The sequence below is a fragment of the Vicugna pacos genome, chromosome 29, assembly GCF_048564905.1.
Source record: "Vicugna pacos chromosome 29, VicPac4, whole genome shotgun sequence".
In the NCBI taxonomy this organism is placed as follows: Eukaryota; Metazoa; Chordata; class Mammalia; order Artiodactyla; family Camelidae; genus Vicugna; species Vicugna pacos.
The window spans coordinates 23,067,681-23,088,641 of record NC_133015.1 but is presented as its reverse complement, the minus strand read 5'-3'; the positions used below and the strand labels follow the sequence as shown (position 1 = coordinate 23,088,641).

At 50.2% G+C, this 20,961-nt stretch overlaps 1 protein-coding gene and 1 long non-coding RNA gene across 2 annotated transcripts; one reads left to right on the top strand and one right to left on the bottom strand.

Moving 5' to 3' along the window:
* The first annotated feature begins 2,788 nt into the window (after window positions 1-2,788).
* On the top strand, window positions 2,789-12,479 carry LOC140690279 (uncharacterized). Its single transcript, XR_012065497.1, has 2 exons — window positions 2,789-10,761; window positions 12,160-12,479. It is a non-coding gene; the product is annotated as an uncharacterized lncRNA (long non-coding RNA).
* LOC102525284 (epidermal retinol dehydrogenase 2) lies at window positions 5,631-20,404 on the bottom strand. The gene is made up of 7 exons (XM_006204675.4): window positions 20,248-20,404; window positions 16,497-16,843; window positions 12,246-12,377; window positions 9,973-10,072; window positions 7,836-7,980; window positions 7,053-7,178; window positions 5,631-5,768 (listed from the first exon to the last, which is right to left on the bottom strand). Exons 2-7 carry the CDS (start codon window positions 16,827-16,829, stop codon window positions 5,675-5,677), a joined length of 930 nt encoding a protein of 309 aa, XP_006204737.1. The 5' UTR covers window positions 16,830-16,843; window positions 20,248-20,404; the 3' UTR covers window positions 5,631-5,674.
* Window positions 20,405-20,961: the final 557 nt, after the last annotated feature.

The following is a 20,961-nucleotide window of genomic DNA, read 5'->3' as shown; positions in this document are numbered from 1 at the left end:
CAGTGTATTCTCAGTGTGTTCTGAAAGGGTTAGGAGGCTGTGGCCAGCGTTGCCAGGATCCCCCTGGGAACTGGGAACAGCGTGCAGCCCCTGCTCTGAAGGGCAGGACCGTAGCGCAGGGCTGGGGTTCGCTGCAGCGGGAGGAAGGCAAGGGGCGCCCCTAATTCTCAGTGGGGAAGGAGGTGAGGGAAGGGAAGGAAGTCACCTCCGAGCAGAGGAGACCCGGGAGAGGTGCGGAAGCTAGAGAGGACTGGGCGCGTTTGGAGAGGAAGCAGCTCAGGTGGACTGGAGCTGGGATGGCTGGGAGGAGGGGCCGGGGTAAAGGACCAGCAGGAGACAGGTCCTCTGCCTGCTTTTACTTTTGGATGGAAGGTTCTTTTTTCCTCCCCTCCCCTCCCGTCTTCTTTTCCTTTTTTGTCTTGTCTTTTTTTTTTTTTCTTTTCCTTTCTTGTCTTCTATTTTCTAATTGCGGCCATCCTGCTTTCCAAGCTGCCTTGTATGCTGAGTGTAATGGGAAAATTGCTCTCCTTTTACCTTCTTGGTCATCAGGCCGTGAGCAGCCGTGTCTGGGTCTGATGTGGAGTGCCGCTCTGCACCAGAAATTCTGGACTTTGCGAGACCTGCAGTGAGTGGAAAGGCTTTGGGGTGGAGCGGGCCAGTGGGCTCCATCTGATGAGAGGATGCCTAGATATTTGGGGAAGTAGGCTGGGCTGGAACTGTCAGCTGACACCAGCGTCTGTTCTTATCTTTTTCTGTGATGGTGGAACCCTGGTCTTTAGCTGGTTCGTGTGCTGCAGACTAGAGACCACACCCCACATCTTTTGCAGGCTGGCTTGGTCACATAGCTAACAGGATATGGTGTTTGTTGGGGGTAGTGTCCACGGGTTGTCATTAGAGGATGTAGATTCCTGGACTCTTGTGGGCAGGGATGTGGGTGTATTGGCTGAGGTTTCAGTGGTCATTGTGGACTGTTCTCATCATTGACATTTGGGCTGCAGTCCATGCAGAGCAGACGCAGCGGGAGCCTGGGTCCCTGATGGCTATGGAGCAGCCCGAACACCTACCTCCAGGCTTTTTCAACCTCAGAGAGAAGTACTTCTACTTTCTTCAAGCCTTTGCTTGTAACCCTGGGATTTTCAGTTACCCTAGCTGAACGTAGTCCTCACTTGTAGGCAAGCCTCAGGGCAGAAAGGCCAGCTGGGAAACCAATGCAGTGGCAGGGGACAGACCTAGGAGCCTGAACTAAGGTTGTAGCCCAGGGGGTGGTGATGACAGCCTTCAGTGACAGGCCAGAGGCAGAGCAGACGGGGTCTGCTGACTGGCTGGATGTGGGGGTGTGAGGTGAAGTGAGCGCAGAGGGAGGCATTACACCTGGGCTTCTGGCTTAGGCGGTTTGGGTGGAGTGTGGGAGGGGGAGCCCCCGGGGGAGTCTACAGGGTGAGCAACCCGAGGACGGCCTCCTGAGGATCGCTGATGATTCAGAGGGTGAGCGGTGGAGGTGGCCACCTGGCAGATACCCCAGGGCAGAGAGGGTCACAGCATCAGTCCCGAGACGTAAAAAAGGCCGAGGAGTGAAACCCCTGGAGATCTTTTCGTCAAAACCCCCGTGATGTGGTGAATGTGGAGGCTGGAGCCGAGGGGGCTCCAAGGACGAGTTACTCTGGGCTGAGTTTTAAAAGCTGCTGTTACTTGTGGGGAGGAGAGAGGTGCTGCGGTCGCGGGATGGAGGTTTTTGCGGTGTCTTTACAAAAGACATGGTCTTCACATGGTCTTCAGTGTGTTTCTGGGACGTGGGGGAGCAGATCGCGGTAGGAGGGGTTGAGATACGGGTGAGGGGCCTCCGAGGACGCCCTGGACGCATCTCCCTGAGCAGGCTCGCTGCGAACGAGGAGAGCGGCAGAGGCAGAAGCAGCGCCTTTGAGGACACTGCTTTGGGGAACTGAGGGAGTTTATGCCTTGAGCTTCAATTTTCTTGGTGACGTAGGAAAGGGACTTACCTTTGGGAAGGTATGTGACGGGCTGTGGTGGTCTGGAAAAGAGAGGAGGTCTGAGGCCACCCTGGGGACAAGAAGGAGGAGCCCTGAGGGGTGACGGGTCTGCTTGGCTTTGGATGGAGGGGGAGTGGGAGTTCTTCGCTCCCTTTGTAAGTTACAACTCTGAAGACCCGTGTGGGGCCGACCAGGGAAGCCCCAGGCCTGGAGGACGATGAGCTGAGCTAGCTTACCAGTCTCATCCCGGATCCCCAATCTGCAGTGAGGGTACCCAGGGGCACGTGCACTCTGAGGCACGGACAGTGGACCTTTGTTGTTTCCACCCTGCGAATGGCCTCCCCAAGGCATGGGCAGTAGTCACTTGTGCTCTTGTTATTGGTTTGGTTTCCAGTTAGATAGTGAGCTAATGAACAAAAGGGGGTGGGGGATTCCAGGCCACAGGCTCTCCTCGAAGGCCCTGTCTTGGCCTGTCCACAGGCAGCAAAGGGGAACTGCTCGGCAGCGTGGACAAGGAGTGAGCTGGGGGCGCTTGGATAATCCCCAAACAGGCGTTGAAGGAGCTTGGGTTTCTCTTCAGAGAACCGTTCTGCACGGGTATCTTGCCTATCAGCTTCTTTGGTGGCCCAAATGCTCAGTCACTTTCGTCTCAAGTGCTGACTCTCAGAGTTTACAGTTAGGTTTTATTCAAGCATCTCCGATTCACTCTCCTTCAAAGATTCTAAGTGATTTCACTTGACAAACCGTGACCACCTCAGCATTAGGACACTGAGGAGTCTAAAGGTCACCCGTGGCCTGGATTTCCCTTCTGTTTTGGCATCTGCGTGGACTGAATGTTTGTATTCCCCTAAATTCATGTGTTGAAGCCCTAACTCCCGGTGAGCTGGTATCTGGAGATGGAGCCCTGGGGAGGTAGTTAGGGTTAATTAGGCCACAACAGTGGGGCTTCAGGATAGGATTAGTGCCCTCAAAAGGAGGAGCAAGGTCTCCCTCTCGGAGGCCATGCAGAAAAGAAAGGCCATGTGAGGACATGGAGGACTGTCCGCAGCCAGGAGGAGAGCCCTCAGCAGAAACCGAATCCACCGGCTCCTTGGCCTCACACTTCCAGCCCCTCGAACTGTGAGAAAATACCTTTCTGTTGTTTAAGCCACCCAGTCTGTGGTAATTTGTCATGGCAGCCCCAGCCGACTGATACAGCATCACAGTGTAAAATCCAAGCCAAAAAAATGAGTAAGTAAAATAGAAGCGAGAGAGAGCAAGTGAGCAAGCGAGCACGGTCACAGGTGTCCCCTGCCAGGCTCCTTCTAATTCCAAGAGTTCCTGTTCTTGAGCCGCATGCCGACCACCGGACGTGAGATGATGCTTCTGGGGGGCAGGGCGCTCGCCCCCGGGGACGGCCCTTATCCTCCAGCCTTCTGAGTCTTTGATGCTGGGCTCTTGATCATGGCCTCATTAGGATGAAATTTTGGACGGAAACTGGTAGGAAACCCAGGCTGGGGACACTTGCTCGCCAGCGGCATCAGATCACCTCGTTATTTATGCAGAGCCCTCTGATTTACACGTGCTCTCTTCTCACATGAGCGTTCAAATAAATCTAAATTCATTTAGACACTTGTGGGGGTATTGTGAAACCACAGTTATATTTCAGGCCTTTGTAGTAGTCCAGGCAAGATGCACTCCAATTAGAAATAATTGCTGTGAATGCTGTTACGATGCGGAGGGTGCCTGCCTTGCCCCAGACCTTTGTTCTCCGAAATCCCCAGAGAGGCTCTTCTTTATTTGTTGACTAAATAGACAGGCCCCTGGAATACACGCTTTTGGAACTGCCATATAGGAGCAATATTGTGCCTCTCTCTCAATTAACCTTGTCAACCAAGGATTGGGAGCATGAGTTGGCTACTGTAAGAAGGACTTTGATCCTCTGTGCACATCTACAGTGAAGTAAGATATGAAATAAAATGCCTTTTCTTCTTCGGAATATGCCAGATACCTTTATTATTCTTGTTTAAAGAAATAATGTGTGTGAAGTGAGCTGCCCCCCAGCCACAGTAAACATGAGCTCTCGTTTCATTATTGTAAAGCAAGTTCTTTTTTAAGGGTTTCTGAATGGAATGGAAAGGAAATACAAGGGCAGAGTTGTCAGAATTGTGCTGGCAGCTCAAGAGAATTCAGTCACTCAGAGTGGATTCTAGACTCTATGTTCCCTGAGACTGTCACCCCTCTAAGAGCATCTTACCCCCAGGATATTCAAACTCTCATTTCTTCCAAGGTCTTCTCATCCCTTCCTGTTCCCACACAACAGAAGGTAAGAGATAAGAGCTGCCATTTCTCTTGCAAGACAGGTGTCCCCACCAGCCTGGGCAGGAGCACCAGGATTATGGTGACTAACATATTTTTCTTCATCTTGCTTTTATAGTTAATCTCCAAAGCATGAAAGCAGTTGGCCAGTTGATTAAACTTTAAGAATACAAGAGATCTGAAATGAAGGCAGCCCTGATGAATACAAATGGACAAAATTGTTCATTCTGTGAAAAAGAAAAACAAACCAACCAACCTCACAAGAATCCCAACTTGAAACACAAAGTTTAAGCACATGAAATTAACCACATGAATATGCTTTCTGGATTGACTGGGAGCAGTTCATCTAACTCAGCAGAATGTCACTTTCTCTGAGGAAGAAGCAACCATTCTTGGGTCTCTTCTGGGGAAGGAATGTGATCCTACGTAGGGTTTGGTCTAGGATCACTGCCTCCTTAGGTCATCCCGGGAATGTGCAGTCAGGCTTCCTGACACGGTGGCCCTGGTGTACCTTCAGCAGGCTTGGCACTTAGTCTGTGAGCACCCAGGGCTGTAGAAGTAAGTGTTTGTCCAGAAATAGACTCACGGACACAGAGAATAAACTATGGTTACCAAAGGGGAGAGAGAGAAATTAGGAGTTTGGGGATTAACAGATACACACTACTATATATAAAATAAACAACAAGGAACTACTGTACAGCATAGGAAATTATCTTCAATTTCTTGTGATAACCTATAATGGAAAAGAATCTGAAAAAAATACATGTGTATGTAAACGAGTAACTGAATCACTTGGCTGCACACCTGAAACTAACATTGTAAATCAACTACATTTCAAGGAAAAATAGAAATTATAAAAAAGCGTTCGTGTGGCTACTCTGTAAAAGGGACATGCGAGGCTGGCCTTTTCTACCCCAGTGCAGCACCGCGTCAACAAGGCCAGGGCTGCGAGCTCCGTGTCGTCTGGGGAGAGGGCTCTCCCGCTCAGCACTCACCCGCGCTTGTCGGCGCTCACCTCCATTTCCCCATGCAGGCTCAAGCTCGGCCACCTGCCCCACTGCAGCCACCTCCCCGGTGACCAAAGCACAGAGCAGCTCACGAGAGAGGGTTCTCGTTCCGCATCTGACACAAGCAGGAATGATGAAAGTGGGATTCTTTTCAAATTAAAAAAAAAAAAGCACAACAGAAAAGCAGAGTGACATTATTTTCAAAGTTATTGGTTGAAGATTGGTTGAAGGTTTCCAAAGGCATTGGTTGAGTCCAGACAGCAGACTAAGAGTGGTGCTTGTAGTTTCCAGATACATTCTGTTGGGCAAAGGCATTCTCCTCACTGAAACAGATGTTATGTCATGGTGGGTATCAGGGGACATCAGCCACAGAGCTGGGCTTCAGTCTTTCTTCTTTTGCCCAGTGAAGCTATCCATAAAATGAAGGACACGCAAATATTCGGCCAGAAGGATTCCCACCTTGATGGGCAAGAAACTAAAGAGAACACAAGAGTGAACGTTCTTGGTTATCATTCATTGAAGCATCTTTACCAGCTCTGCTGAAAAGCAGCAGCATCGATTGTCGCAGAAGAAGTCATTCACACACGCGCGCATGAATGTGCCTGCCTCATGGTCACTCGGGGCTTGTCCGCTACATGGGAAGACGCTGGCCCAGGGTCTCTGTATCCCTCCTTGCTTTGTTTATGTCATTCGCTCGCTTCCCCTGTCAGTCTCCAAAGCGTCACTATTAGGACGCAGTGAAGTCTTGTGTAGTCGGAGAGCCTGGCTTGCGCCCTGGCTCTGTCCCTCACAATGCCATCCCCGGCAAGTCACTGAGCTCACGAGCCGCCCTTTCTTCCAGCGTCGAGTGAGGGCATCAGTCTTTCTTTCTGGGAGTACTGGGGGGATTTGATGCAGGAGTTCCTTAGACCTCTGGCAAGACCCAGCTAGGACTGGGTGTCCTCCCCTCCTCTAGGCAGAGTACTCTGACCCTGTCCACCCTGACATTCACCTTGCAGAGTGAGTGGAGGCACAGCAAACAAACCTGAGACTCATCCTAGGAGTGGGGTCCCTCTGGGGACAACCCAAGATCCCCATGGGGTCCTGCCCGCTCCAGCTTCAGGTCTCCAGTCAACTGTTGCCTTCTCCATGAGACTCCACTGGGCACCACACTGACGACTGAATCTCGGTGCAGCGCTCCACCTCCCGCCCTGGGATTTCCTTCTCCTGCTTTGTATTTCCTTTAGATGTCGTCATAGCACTTACGACCTCCCAGAATGCCTTCCTTTCACTTTACTTTTTGTTTGTTCCCTCCACCAACCCCCCAAGAAGAGGATTTTCATGAGAGCAGGGACTCTCGTCTCTTTGCTGTAACCCAAATCCCAGGGTGGCCAGCAGTGCCGGGCACACCCTGGGCCCTCGGGTGCTTGTGGAGTGAGTGTGTGAAGGACTGTGTGGTGTGACTCCCCATCACTGAACGCCAGGTTTTCAGAGCCTTCTCAGGAACTCTGCAGATCTCTTTCAAATGGGCACAGAACTAACAGCCTACAAAGTAAATGTAACCTCTAAAATCATTCAAAAACATTGGAAAAAATTAAGTCCCATGTCCTTTACAATTGGAATTACAGTACCAACTCCATTTTCTCACAGTAGCTATGCAAATTTGAGGGACCAAAATTCATTAACAGAAATGTTTTCAGTGGCTCTCCTCAATAGGATGTGGAGTCAAGTTTTGACTGGATCGGCACATTACAGAAGCCATAGAAGCTGATACGGTTACCTTTTTAGGAACACCATAAAGTATATAAACTTTGGCATATACAGGTACGTTTTTTCCTGCAGGATAGCGTCTACTATCTTCCTGACTGCATATTCTGGCTCCAGAATCGGTAACAGAAAAGGACAGCTGGGGAGTCAAAAAGAAAACCCAAAGCAAGAAATTAATAAAAGCAGTTCTTACAAATTTGGATAAAACAGTTATAAGACGTTATCATTCATCTTCTTCTTTCCCTTCCAGATTTGGTTTATGTCTCTCCTTACTCCCTTATCATCAACGTGGTGAGTGATAACTAGAGTTTGCTATGGAACATGATGATTCTCACAAATACACTGATGTTACGCACATGTGTGAGACGGTGTTGGTCTAAATATCGTACAGCATGTCTTTGAAAAGTAACTGCCTGTCATCTCACGAGTGCAGACTGGGCATTTGTGCCCCTTTAATGATTTCAAGTCCTGTGGAATCGGGAATGAGGGCAGGATGGAGTCGGCTGGCTGAACGGGGCCGTGACGGGAGCGCCGAGGAGAGGGAGGAGCGGGCCTGGGCCTCGGGGTGGCTGTACTTGGATACAGCCTTGAAAAACCATTCCCGTTGGACTCGACATCTTAGACACTGACACACTTGAGGAAAAACACAATTCTGAAACCATTCATTATAAATCAGGATGACTCCTGGAGAAAATATCTTTTTAAACAACTTTAAAAAACAGATAGAACCTATTAAAATACATGACCAATCATTAAAACAAAATATAGTTTCTTGGAAATCAAAGGACATGCTTACCTACTAGTGCAACCTTCAAACATTCCAGTTTTTATAAAAAATGGGCATACAATAGTGGTTTTGATTCCATTTTGTTTCTGGGCAAGTGTTTCTAGAAATATAGATTCAGCAAATCCGAAGGCTGCAAATTTACTTGCACAATAATCTGAAAAGGCAAACAATGTTAATGTATGGTGTGAAGTTTGTAGAAGGCATCACATTAACGTTTCCTCGTAACACGAGCAGCACCAGGGAATGGACAGCAGCGTCAGAGTGCTTGCTTGTGTGATCGTGGTCGGCTTCGCCCGGAAGAAGTGGGGAGTGAGAGAGAAGGACCGCCGCCATCTCTAGGTCAGTTGACAACGACCAAGCAGACTCCAGGGGAAGCAGGCTGCAGGGGGCCTCCCGGGGGTCGCCCAGCTGGGCTTTATTCCCGCTAGTAAGCGGTCAGACGCCGTGCCAGCTGTGACATGGATACAAGATGTGCGTCCAGTCCCTGACCCAAAGCACCGCAGCCCCACTGAGGCAGGAAGACTCACAAAGGAAGAGAGAAAATAGTAAGCGAAGTAGGAGTCCAGGCGGCGGAGAGCAGCATAGGTCATGACAACGCGGGTCCGTTTTCTTCCAACTCTAATTCTTCCTCTTTCAGAAGGGAAACAGAGGACTCGGTACCGTCATCCTGAGCTGCTCAAGTATATTGAAGTTCGGGGGAGTGGGAAGATTGAGCTTTCTGTCCTCAGTCACCCTCACTTCAAGTAAACACCTGAATACTCAGTTTGCTGCACAGAGACATCTGGAGGAAGGGCGTTCGGGCGGTCCTACGCTGTGCTTTGCCTCGCACGGTCAGAGGGGGCAAGAGCTGCACACTCCCTTGCTCTGTCAGGGAGCGGCCGCTACAGCCAGCCAGGACTAGGCTGCAGGTGTCAGGGGTGGGGCTGGCCGGCGCCACCACTGCCCCGGATGGTGGGTAAGGTGAGAGAGGAAGGGACGGGGAGCCGCTTCTAGGTCATCTGAGGCGTTCGGAGTAAGTGCAGCTCCCCGAGCTCCCGCACCTCTGAGAGTCGGATGAGCAGATATGGCCCAGGACCAGGGAATCTGCATTCTAAGCAGCACCCGTGGTGGTTCTGAGGCAGGGGAGCCACCACCCACACTGTGGGGACTCACAGGGCTTGCACTTGTTCCTCAGGGGAGCAGGGTGTGGGAGAATCTTGCATCTGAACATAGAGGTATTGCATCCAAAAAAACAACAAAAAGGATTAATAGGAGCAGCAAAGACACTTGCATTATTTCAAAGCCCTGTATTTCTCAGACCTGTAAGAGAGATAATAACACCTGATGAATTCTAAGAAGGACAGAGGAAGGGAAAAGCAGGGAGATGTGTGAAGACTGGTAGCACCTGGGGTGACCTGTGCTTCTGGAAACCTGTCCGTGTGGCTGACACGTACCGTGCTAGGTCTAGTGTTGTGAATCTTGCTCCAGCTCCACTGCTCAGCTCCAACGTGCTAGGAAGTGTCCCACTGGCCAGCTGGGTTACAGTTAGGGTTCTGAGGGGTGGGCCTGAGCCCACACTCAGGACATTTGCCCCAGGGGAAGCCCTGGGGGGCAAGAACAAGACTTGCACCCCTCTGAGAGGGAGCTCCCGAGTGGGCCTCCTTCACCGAAGATCTCGGTGTATCTCTTTGTCCCCTCCCCACTGCTAATGTCAAGTCAGGTGCGAGAAAAGTGGAAGTGACAACCACTTCCTGTAGGTCTTCAATAGAAAGCAAAGAGGTTAACTGTAGGTTTCTTGAAGTGAAGACATTTCTCCAAACTCATGGCTAGCAGAGACTACTTAATGGGAACTTCATAAGGCGGAAGGGCCCCCCTTTTCACCCTGGTGACAGTACTAGGTGAGTTTTGGGAGATGGTGACCATGCTAATCTCTTGTGTAAGAAATTTATCAGTAGGGTCTCTCTCTCTTTCTTTTTTTAAACCCAGGGGGTTGCATAAGACCTCATGACTCCAAAGTGCACAGCTCAACGTTGTGCAGGTATAGCTGATGGGCAGTTTTGCTGCACAGTGAATTTAGGGCAGCAAGTCCCTGCTGATTATTCAGAGCTATTAACCAAGTTACAGTCATAAAAAATTCTGCATTTGTGAAATACTACATTTCTCTTACCTGCCAGTTGATTTATTCCAATTAATCCAGCTGAACTTGAAATGCAAACCAAGTGTCCATGGTCATTAGCAATCATAGCAGGTAGAAAGGCTTTATATGTCTAAGAAGAGCAAAGTAAAATGTTTGACATTTTATGCCACGTTTTATTTTATTCTTTCAGATGTATGATTACTGTGATTGAAAAAAATTTTTAAGCTCAAAAAGTCCCCGAAAGCACTGGGATAGTAAAACTTAACATCTGGAAAGTGACCGTCTTAACTTATTTAACCTGTTAAATTTCCTGATGGCAATTCCAATATTATAAAAAATGAGTTACTCAGACTTGTATTGTGCTCATATTTGCCTTTCAAAAACACAGTGTGAAGACAACAATCGAAGCAGTACAGGGAGGTCTTAGCTGTGGCAGTCGCAGTCGACAAACCAGCGAGAGCACTGAAGGATCTGATTATTTAGATTTACAGCGCCTTTTTCGCCCCTGGGCTTACATTTGAATTTCAAGTGTTCCTGAACACCGTTCACAGGTCATGCGGCTGTTGCCTTTGGTTTAAAAGCATCACTTTGTTTTTAAACTCATCTTTACTTCTTTGAACAGCGGTTTCTTATTTTTATCTCATGTCATAAAAAAGAGTCTCTGTGAGCAGGACGCACACTGTGTCTCAGTACGTGGAACGCCGTCACCTTGCCTGTGGGACCCAGAGAAAGAAGGCACAAGCCGAATAAGCGTTGGGAGGTGTGCTGCGCAACAAAGAGATGATGAATCAGATCGGGATAGTTGCCTGTTTCTGTGAAGTAAGTGTATACTTCATGTTTTCAAATATGAATACTTGGGAGAAAAGGGATCTCGTATAAAAGTCAAACCACCTTTGTCTGCATTGCAGTGAGTTTCAGAGGGAAAGTGATGTAGAGAGAAGTGGAAAATCAAACCCCAGCAAACAGCAGCGTGATGAATGGTGCTCTGGGCTCGGATGGTCCGTGATGAGTCACTTCGCTTCCCCGTGGGGACACGCCCCTTGCGAGCATGGTCACCATGAGCTCTCTGACCCTTAGCAATTACATGCCTACTCTGTGTAGTCACTCAGAGGACGCATGCAAACGCGCTGGGAAAGGGTGCACAGGTGTGAGGGCGGGAGGGGGTGCCCGGGGCTGGGGAAACACGGCAGCTCAGGAACAACTAGCAGGGGAGAGAGAAGGAACAGAAAGCAGACACCATGACAGAGACGGGGACGAACAGGTGGATGAAGAGCACAGAGTGGAGACTCCTTGGAGATGACACCTTCATCTTCATCCTGACCGTGCCTTCTGACTTCATCCTCACTAAGTGGAGGGATGTTTGGAACAGGACAGCATCAACCATCTGCCGTTCTTGAAGGAACAGGGTGGCCACTTAGCTCTCTGAATCTTTCCATCTTTCTCCTGAAAACTATACAGAACACCAAGAACACCGCCAGCACCATGGTGGTTCTGGGGAACCAGGGGACAGGAAACCTACACGCTCCGAATGGGATGTGAAGGCTGTCACAGGAGCGCTGGGCGGGAGAACCTGTGGATGGTGTGGAGGGACGGAGAGGGGTGTCTCAGAAATGTCCAGCGAACACTCCCTCCCGGATGGAGAGAGCTGGCCCAGGGGAGGGCGAGCTGTGAGCAAGAGCCAGGAGAGGCAGGGCTGGGGCATGTGCACAGCTGGGGAGGCTGGCATGACTGGTCTCTGCAAAGGCCGGGAAAGTGCATCTTGGAAGCGGGCACATGGCCTTGGAAGTGAGGACGGTGGCACGGAGTCACCAGGGCTGTCGGGGGAACTCTCCTTTCCCTTGTTAGGTTCTGAGTGAGGCGACCGTGAGTCTTGGTTTGTCCAGAACAGACCTGATTGATGCTTGTGAATCACTCCTCTCACTTCAAAAGCTTCCCAGCCTAGGCACATGGCAAGGTCACTTGATTCTCGAGCTGTCATCTTTAACTTCTGTGAGCCCTTACCTCACTGAGCTGTTGTAAGGGTTATTCATGAGGTGCCTGGGATGGACCCTGACACAGCCTGGCCCTCGGCATGTGGTTATGACGTGAGGACAGCTGTGTCTCTGTAGGACTCCCTGAGCAGACGCTCTGGGAGATACAGGTTGAGTTGGATCAGGAGAGGGCGGCTGGGTAGACTAGGACAAGTCTGAAACTGAGAAATCTGGGCTTTATTTACAGGCTAATACTATTACAAGAGAACAGGAGGAAGATGCTTCTAACACCAGAGTAACTTTGTATTTATGACGAGAAGGAAAAATAGTTACCCATAAATGTGCTTTGAAATTCACATCAAAAGACTTTTCCATAAGCTCGTCTGGGCAGTCGAGGAACTTTCTGCCTGTTACGATTCCAGCATTGTTGATTAGGATGGAAACGTCACCAACTTCTTTCTTAACCTGAATTGAATAGTAAGAGCAGAACCGTGAATGCAGCCCAGGCACGGCTCGGCTCCAGGCCACCCGCAGTGAAGTGAATATCGCAATAAAACGAGTCTCACAGCTTTTTTGGTTTCCCAGTGTGTATAAAAGTTACATTTACACTACTGGAATTTGCACACAACATTGTAAAATGATTATAAATCAATAAAAAATGTTTAAAAAAAGTTACATTTACACTATACTGTAGTCTATTAAGTGTGCAATAGCATATGTCTAAAAAATGTACATTCTTAATTAATTTTTTTTGATTAAAAAAATGCTAACCATCACCTGAGGCTTCAGTGAGTTGTGGTAGTAACAAAGACTGCTGATGAGAGATCCCTGTAACAAATATAACAGTATTGAAAAGATGTGAAATACTGTAAGAATTACCAAAATGTGACCCTGAGACACGAGGTGAGCAATGCCGTTGGAAAAATGGTTCCAATAGACTTGCTCAAGGTAGGGCTGCTACAAACCTTCAGTGTGTGAAAAACCTTCGAATTGTAAAGAACACAGAATCTGTGACTTGCAATGAAGCAGAGCACAGTAAAACGAGGTTTGCCCATAATCCCTTCTGTGATCTGGGTTTACTTTCCCTTAGTTTTACGTGCTTCCAGGCCCTGTTAACCCAGAACGAGTTAAACACTCTCAAAACAAAGTGTGTTTTATTTCCTCTGCAGAGGCAATGGTGCACCAGAGACCCACGTCTGATGCCTTAATTCTCATTCCCCCACTTCTTGTGGCAGTCCCCACGCTGCAACGCTACTTTCCTTCTACTGGTGGAGCCAGTCTTGTGCTCAGCGATGAGCAACTTTGTCCTAGGCTCTGTGTCAGCAGCGCATCATTTGAATTACCGCGATGGGACCCCAGGCGTTACAGCCGTGCCATGTGAATCAAGACTCAGCACACGGAGTGAGTAGGGAGGGCGAGGAGGGTGTGTGATACTCCCACACGTGTTACAGACACACAGCACAGCTCCGAGCCCGTACGTCCTGTTTTCATCAGCTGACTGGTTCTCTTTTAGGCGTAAGATCTAGAGGCTCCGAGCAGGGCCAGTTACATCGCTAGGTCTCTGTGTGTGTGTGTGTGTGCGTGCGCACCTGCCTGTGCAAGTGGTGCAGTTTGGCACAGGGAGGGTGTATCACTGAAGCCAGGCGGATGCTTCCACCTTTCTCACCTGCCGCTGTGCAAGGCCAGCCACGAGGGTGACGTGTGCTTGGTAACTGCTAGCCAGCTAGATCTGCAGCCTCGGGGAAACTTAGGATGAAATCAAGGCTGAGGAAACCTCACATTTTATGTTGAAGTTTTCAGATAAAAGCACTGGAAACAAGCTAACTTAAAGTCTGATTTGGAGAGAGGCTAAAATATTCAATCAAATCCGAGTGGCACAGTGGTCAGAGTTGCTGAGCCCTGCGTGGGGGAAAACCACATCGGCTAGGGCTGCGGGCTGGAGGCTGACGTCCCAGCTCAGCCAGGGACGGCAAAGCTAGAAGTGACATCTCAGAGGTATAGTAGGTGCATGATTCCTCCGCCACCAAACATGTGACTAAAGCCTGCTATCATAAACTTGATGGGAGAAGCATCAGACTTGAAGTTCAAAGCAGGCAACCCAGGGTTTTGTTATCCATGACTTGCATCTTGGCTGTACAGAAAACTCTATCTTTATGACTCCTCCTTTAAATGTACTAACCTAAGCACTTGTGACAGGCTTTTTCATGTCAGTAGTCTTCCGTGCTATTGTCTATTTCATACACAGGGTTATCCTTTTTTTTTTTTTTTAAAAAGGGTTGTCTTGCTCCAAAGTCTACTTTTCCCCCTAAAATTAGTACGGAAAGGCATCAGGAGTACTCAGCCTCTGCTCCGTGAGGGAGAAAAGGGCGTCACTGTCTGTGGCTTAATTCTACATTTAACTAGTACTGATTGATGATAACCCAATACAGTTCTCATCCTTGGGAGGAGGATCAGCTTGCTGGCATTGTGTTGTTTTTATAAGGGGCCCAGGACTGACATCTTAGGGAGGATGCAACAGATTTTAGTATTTCATAGTTTTCTTTTTTGAATCCATTATTTTCCTCATTTTAAGAATGTGGCAACAGCCTGTTCAACCTTCAAAGACAAGCCTCCCGTATTAGCTGTGCCCTCCTGCCGGCAAGATTTTGCCATGAACGTCCTCGCTCTGGAATCAAGAATCCACAGGAAGACCGTGCGTGCCCCTGTCTAATCTCACCTGCTGGGGATGGCTGGTTTGAGGTTCCCAGCCACTACTTACTAGTCCTGGTGGGCAACAGGGAAAGGTCTGCTTCTACCAGTGACCACATGGTTTAAAAGATGAAACAATCTTGAAATTTGACTTTGGACATCAGGAATCAGTAATAAACCTTAAGAAATTTTCACAGATGTTACAAATAGAGGGTTTTTTTTTCCCGTTGCAACCTTGCAGTCAATTGGAAGTATGCCAACAAATCAGTTCTGATTTTCCTCGTCTAAGGGAGCACTGCATACACAGTCATGTCACATGCATGCTCTGTGAAGGGTGAGTGGCAACTCCATAGTTCCAGTATGGTCTTGTGTTTATTGTTCATGATACTGTCTCATCCAGGAGGCCGAGTAGCAAGGTGGACTTTCTGAACTCGGTGCCAAGCTGGGAGCTGGGGACACAAGCTCTCAAAGTTTTGGGGGACCTTGGAGATAAAACACTGTTATACAGCTCTGAAACTCTGCACCCAGATCATCCCTCTAAGGGATTAAACTCCTCTGGTACCTTCCCTCTATCAAGAACAAGAAGGAGGAATGGTTGGTTGAGAGTTTCAATCTCTTATGCTCTTTCGTGTTTAAATAGGAACCAGACTGCTTAAGAGTGGCCGTGGAAGTCACCTGCATCAGTGTAAGTCAACACGCCAGGTGACTGGTGCTCCCAGTGCAAAGAGCTGAAATTGTCAGGGTGACTGCAGCTGACACCCCTGCACTCTGAAGGGTGGTCCCGGCATAAGCCCACGCCAGCTTGTCAGTTTGGATCCCTAGACTGACCCGGGCAGCCTGCGATCGGTGATGGTAGGAACTGATGTGTAAAATATAAAGCAAAAGACAGACTTAAAAGTTAGAATCCCACCGGCCAGGGACTGCAAACCTTTCTACTAGGGAGTGACGCAGGAAGCAGCAGAGACCCTGGTTAGAGCCTGCAAGCTGTGGGAGAGCCTGCTGGCACGGCTGGGCTGCCAGTCACAAGCCCGTCTGCTTCCCTCCTTGTGAAGCCGGCAATTCTGAGATCCACAGAAAAGTGGCCCGGGAGAGTGATGTGTGGACCAATGACAGGCCAGGGAAATCCTCATGGAGGAAAAGAGGCGGCCACAAACATGTATGTACCTCGGTGAATGAACACGTACCCGCACCCCTGGCCACTGGGGCTCTGGTTTCCCGAGAGCACTCTTTCTAAGCGCATCTGTCTCATCGCCAAAGGAGCAGCTACAGCTAAGGATCTTCGGGATTAACAGAATATTCTGATTTCCATCTGACAACTTAAGAGAAATGCATGTTCAGTGGCAAGCACTGTCGGAGTTGGGGAAACAACCAGATTTACAATCAGACTAGATACGGGTTCACGTCCTGGCTGAATCACGTGCTAGTTCTGTGACCCTGAACAGGCTATTTAACATCCCTGTTTTTCAGTTTCTTTACCCTCAAAAAGGGGTGCCACCACCCACCTCTTACACTGACTGTAATGGGGTCCAGCATGGTCAGCACGCGTGCTGGTTAGAGGGTGGAACACAGAGTCAGCGGACTCAAGTCCCAGCTGTCGCTCTGCCACTTGTTACCTGTGTTTCTCAGGTGAGCAGTGTGCCTGCCCTAGGTCTCCGTTTCCTTATCTGTGAAGTGGAGGTAGCGATTGGTCTGGCTTTACAGGATTATGATACAGTTCATACAGGGTGCTTAGCATGGTGGATTGCAGGTGGTGAAAACTCAAAAATCCTCATTCCCACTCCCCAGTATTTTTTTAAGTTAAAGGGATGCTGGAGAGAGGCAGACAGACGAAGAAACTGATGCATGTCGAAGTATAAGCTTTTTCCCCAGAGAAAACGGGAAGCACCCAAGATTTACCTGATCGGCCACCCTGTACACTTCCTCCTTCCGGCTGCAGTCACAGGTGTAGGCGTGGACCCTCGTGGCTCCAGCCTCCTGAGCCATCCTGCGCGTCTCCTCGTTGCCTTCCTCATTGATATCCCAGAGAACAAGCACTGACCCCAGGTGGGCAAATTTGATGGCTAAGAGCCTTCCAAGTCCACTCCCCGCACCTGTTATAAGTACAATTTCACCAGCAACATTCTTCAGTGGCTTTGGGATTAAGGCAAAAATCGCAGCCTCCAGAAAAGCAAATATTGTCTTTGCTAAGAAAATGGACAGCTCCTTGGCTGAGTTCACGCTGGGCGCCATGTTCTGGCGGACACCTGTAATGAAAGAGACTCACGTGAAGATCCAGGGATCCCTTCCCTCTGGGTTTGCTTACTACACGGAGCACGTGGTTTTCTGAAATAGTGTAAGAAACAAAGCAGTGTGATGTCAGCATCTCTCGGTTCAGAGCAGAAGCAGACTCCGAACTTAGAAAGGGATGGGAACCCACAGGATCTTGTCTTGGCTGACTTGTACTCAGAGCCCCAAGCTCACTGCACACCCGCGTACCTGCTGAGCGTTACCTGAGACAGAAACGTTCATTAACCAGGAACTGTAGCTATGCCCAAATTTAACCCAAAGGAGAAAGCTCACTATTTTTCATAGTTAACCTTTCTTCATAATAATCACACGTCCTGTTGGTTGATTTCATGTTCAGAGTCTTGGCCTCGTTGTATTTATGACATAACTGCTACCCTTCTGGTTTTATTTTTGCCTCCTTTTAGGTTTCTGTTTTCTCATCTCCACTGTTGTTCTTCAAAATCTGAGATTCAAGAGGAAAATGTAAAATTCTATTTGTATAACCTACCTGAAGAGGAGCAATTAGACTTGCTAAGGCTTTCCCCACTGATTTGCCATCAGCACAGTGTACCCGCCCCAGGCTCTGCAGCCCCTGCGCGATGTCATGTACCACTGGGCCCTGTGATTGTAGGACACAGTGACAGTTGGCTGCGCCCTGCCCCTGCCTGGCTGTGGAAGCTGGGGCAGCCATGTAGCCACTTTGGCTCCCAGTCTCTTCACCTTTATGGGTCCTGTGGCCTCGGGTGGTTTTGCAGATGGAATGAGAGTGTCTGTACGTGTGACCACAATACCAGCCCAAAGTAAGCACTTTATGATGTTATCCTGTTTCTCAGACTCATAGTGCTGCGTACACGAAGGCACTCAATAGGTTTGCTGAACAACTAAAAGGCCTTCCCTTGACAAACTCATACAAGGCTCAATGCTTATATCCTATCAGTCACTTTAGTGAGAATGAGCTTATAAGATGCTCTACTAACAGCCAGCTGAGAAAGAAGGGAAGGTCTTATTTCCTCCAGGACAAGAGAAGGGGCCGACTGTGCTGCGGGAGATAGGGGAGGGGGCTTCCATGAGAGGCGGAGATAAGGGCAGGAGATGTACTTCATTAAAGAACAGCAGTTTGTCCCTTACTTTGCAGTTTGGCTGAGGAGAGACTAGTTATCACAGATTCACCGAAGCGTGGTTAGACCCTTAGGAAATTGTCCTGACCTAAATTGTTGCTTCTTGGCTGATTCTCCAGGCAAGACTGAGGACCTAAGAGAACGTGTGTGGTTTAGCCGAGGTCCTGTATTAGCTCCTGCAGGCCACGTGAGTTCATCATTACGTTTACTGAGCACTGACCCTGCACAGGTCCGATGGTGGGCAGCCTCCCATAACCTCTGCCCCATAATAAGGGTCTAGTAAAGCAAGAAATACATCATTACAGGCTGTAGTATTATAAAGAAAAGTGGAAGGTGCTCTAGAGAGCAGACAGGAGATCTGCTTTGGTTTGGGATCAGGGGAGGAAGCCACAGGAGAGCCTTGTGGGAAACTGACATTTAATTGGATGTGTAAATGATGCAGGGTGTGGGGCAGAGAGATCTGGGAGTGGTTTGCTTGGTACAGGAACAGAAGAGTTTGAGTCTTGAGGTAGGTTTGCCCTGTGTCCAGTGCTGTCCAGGCCATAAGAATGCTGGCAGTGGGGGGACATGGATGTTCTGGTCCAACAAGGAGTACTGGGTTTCACTTTGGATGAACAGGCTCTCAGACTCTCTGCCACTTTGCTTGGATTTATTTTCATGGAATAGCTTGTGGATGATTGATTGGGTCACACAGGCTGTGCAGAACTTGGAAAGAAGGTGCCCTGATGGGTGAACAGTCTCTCGTTTTCAGCACACAGTCACGGGGTGGGTACCAGCAGACCAGAAGGAAGAAGGTCAGACTTCCCACAGGAGTGTGACATCTTGGGCACCCTCTGCAGGAGGCAGCTGGGGTGCTGCCAGCACTCCTTCCATGAGAAGACCCACACCTGGCCATGCATACTGTGATGTAAGTCCACACCAGGAGGACAGAGTTCTACCTCTCTCCTCAGTGTCTCCAGCACCATGCAGGTGGCTGGAAGTCTCACCACTGACCTGGCTGACATAAAAGTAAGTGCTGGGGGTCCTAGACTTCAGTTTTCTGCTGTCTCAATGCTTACGTGATGCAGCCCCCACTAATACAACACAAGCCCACTGTTAACCCCTGTCTTGGCAGATGGCTTCCTAAGTCCTTAAGAGCTTGGCATCCTGAGGTCTCTTTCATTTGGCGTTCAGGGTGTCTGCTGGGGACCTGCACAGGCGGTGAGATCTAGAGATGAAAGTCTGGATCTGCCACTAACCTCTCCGCATCCCTGTTAAAAATTGTTGCATCTCTTGTGCCTCAGTTTCCTCCTCTGACTAGCGGGATTCTACTAGCACCTACCGAAATTTATGACACAAGGAAGGTATGGAAATTGAAGGAGGTTAATACAGGTGAAGAATTAAGGAGTATCATATGGTCAGGGCTACTGCATATGGAACTTCTGAGCAAATGTGGGGGGAAAAAAAGGCCCCTGCTGCCCTGGGCATAGCCCTCTCCGGGACGCAGAGGGTGGGGCCAGACGACTTTGGGCTGGACTTCCACACCTGCCAGGTTACTCATCATCTCCCCTCCTTTTCCCCGCCGGCTCCGCCAGTGTGGAAGCCTTGCCAACAGTGCCAGGCACATAATGGCAGCAAAATAAATACCAGCTAGGGCTCTGATTGCTGTTCCTGCTGGCTTGTGGATCACCTATCCCTGGCTGGCCCAGTGAAAGAGGGTTATGGTAAGCATACTTGCAAACACAAGTAAATGTCCGGTTTGGTTTTAGTGTAAAACCTCCTGCTTAGGAAGTCAGGGAGCGTATGTGTTAAATTTAATCAGGCTGAAGACTTCTTTGGTGTCCCCGTCCCACGGCCTCCCCACTTAGTCCAGAAGCTGAGCTAACTTGGCGCAGTGTAAACAGGTGACGTCCCCTTCCCGGTCCAGGGCGCGGCCGCAAGTCTGCCTCATGGGGTGAGTTGAGGGGGCTGGAGAGAGACGGGTAGATGCAGAGAGCAGGCCACCTGGGCAGAGTGCACCGAAGGGGACCAGGGAGGCATCCCGCTCTGCTCCGGGATGGGGAGGGAGGCTAGCAGCTCCTCCTCAGGGACCTGGGGCGCGTGGGCAGCCGAAGAGGTGGGCGCCTACGGGACGCTGCACCCTGCGCTCCGTCTGGCTCGTCCCCCTCCAGCACCGCCCCCGGCCGCGGCCTCTAACCGTCCGCAGCTCGTAACTGCGGGCCTCGCATGCCCAGAGGTCAGCTGGCCCCGCAACCCACCCCTTGGTCCACACCTCTGCAACTCACCCAGGTCACGCTGCCCTGCTGCCGCTGAGAAGCCCGCCTGGTCCGCAGCAGGCGCCGCGTCACTGGCTCGCAGCCGAGGGAGGCTCGGAGTTTATCCAAGGGCGGGACTCCGCGCCCGCCTGGGGTGGGACGCCCTGGGGGCCCGCGCACCACGTGGGCCACGCTCTTTCTTCCTCCCTCCCTCCCTCTCCCTCCCCCTCCCTCTCTTTCTTTTCTCTTCCTTTCTTTTTCCCAGGCGGCCAGATTCAGAAGCTGGCAATTCTGTCGCGGGGACCCGACGCGCGCGCCGGGATTCCGAGCACAAAAATCACTCGGGGACGTTTAAAAATTGCGACGTCCCAGCTGCACCCTGGCTGATTAAATCAGAATTTGTGGGTTAGCAGGGGCCCTGGCACTAGCAATGAAAAGTTCCCCAGGTGTTCCCAAAGCGCAGCCTGAGGTTGGGAACCCTTGCGGAAGAGAACAAAGGGGCGGCAGATGCCAGTCCGATGCGGCCGCGGTGAGGGAGCCAGGTCCCGCCTGTGCAGCCTGCGGCGCGGGGCGCGGGGCGCAGAGGCCAGGTCCCCGCAGCGTCTGACGCCTCCGCGTAGGGTCAGGGGCCACGGCTTCTCCGGCCCCGGGCTCCGGCGCGTGGGCATGGGGGAGCCGGGCGTGGGTGTGGCGCTGGCAGGAGGCCAGAGAAGTGGGCGAGGGAGAAGTCTGTCTCAAGATGAG

What these genes read in the sequence shown, in the direction of transcription:
- LOC102525284 (XM_006204675.4), bottom strand. Translation starts at nt 16,829, where the DNA reads ATGGCGCCCAGCGTGAACTCAGCCAAGGAGCTGTCCATTTTCTTAGCA. An exon ending in ATTTCAAAGCACATTTATGG is followed by an intron (nt 10,073 to 12,245) that starts GTAACTATTTTT and finishes TGCTCTTCTTAG; the next exon opens with ACATATAAAGCCTTTCTACC. An exon ending in TTTGAAGGTTGCACTAGTAG is followed by an intron (nt 7,179 to 7,835) that starts GTAAGCATGTCC and finishes TTGACTCCCCAG; the next exon opens with CTGTCCTTTTCTGTTACCGA.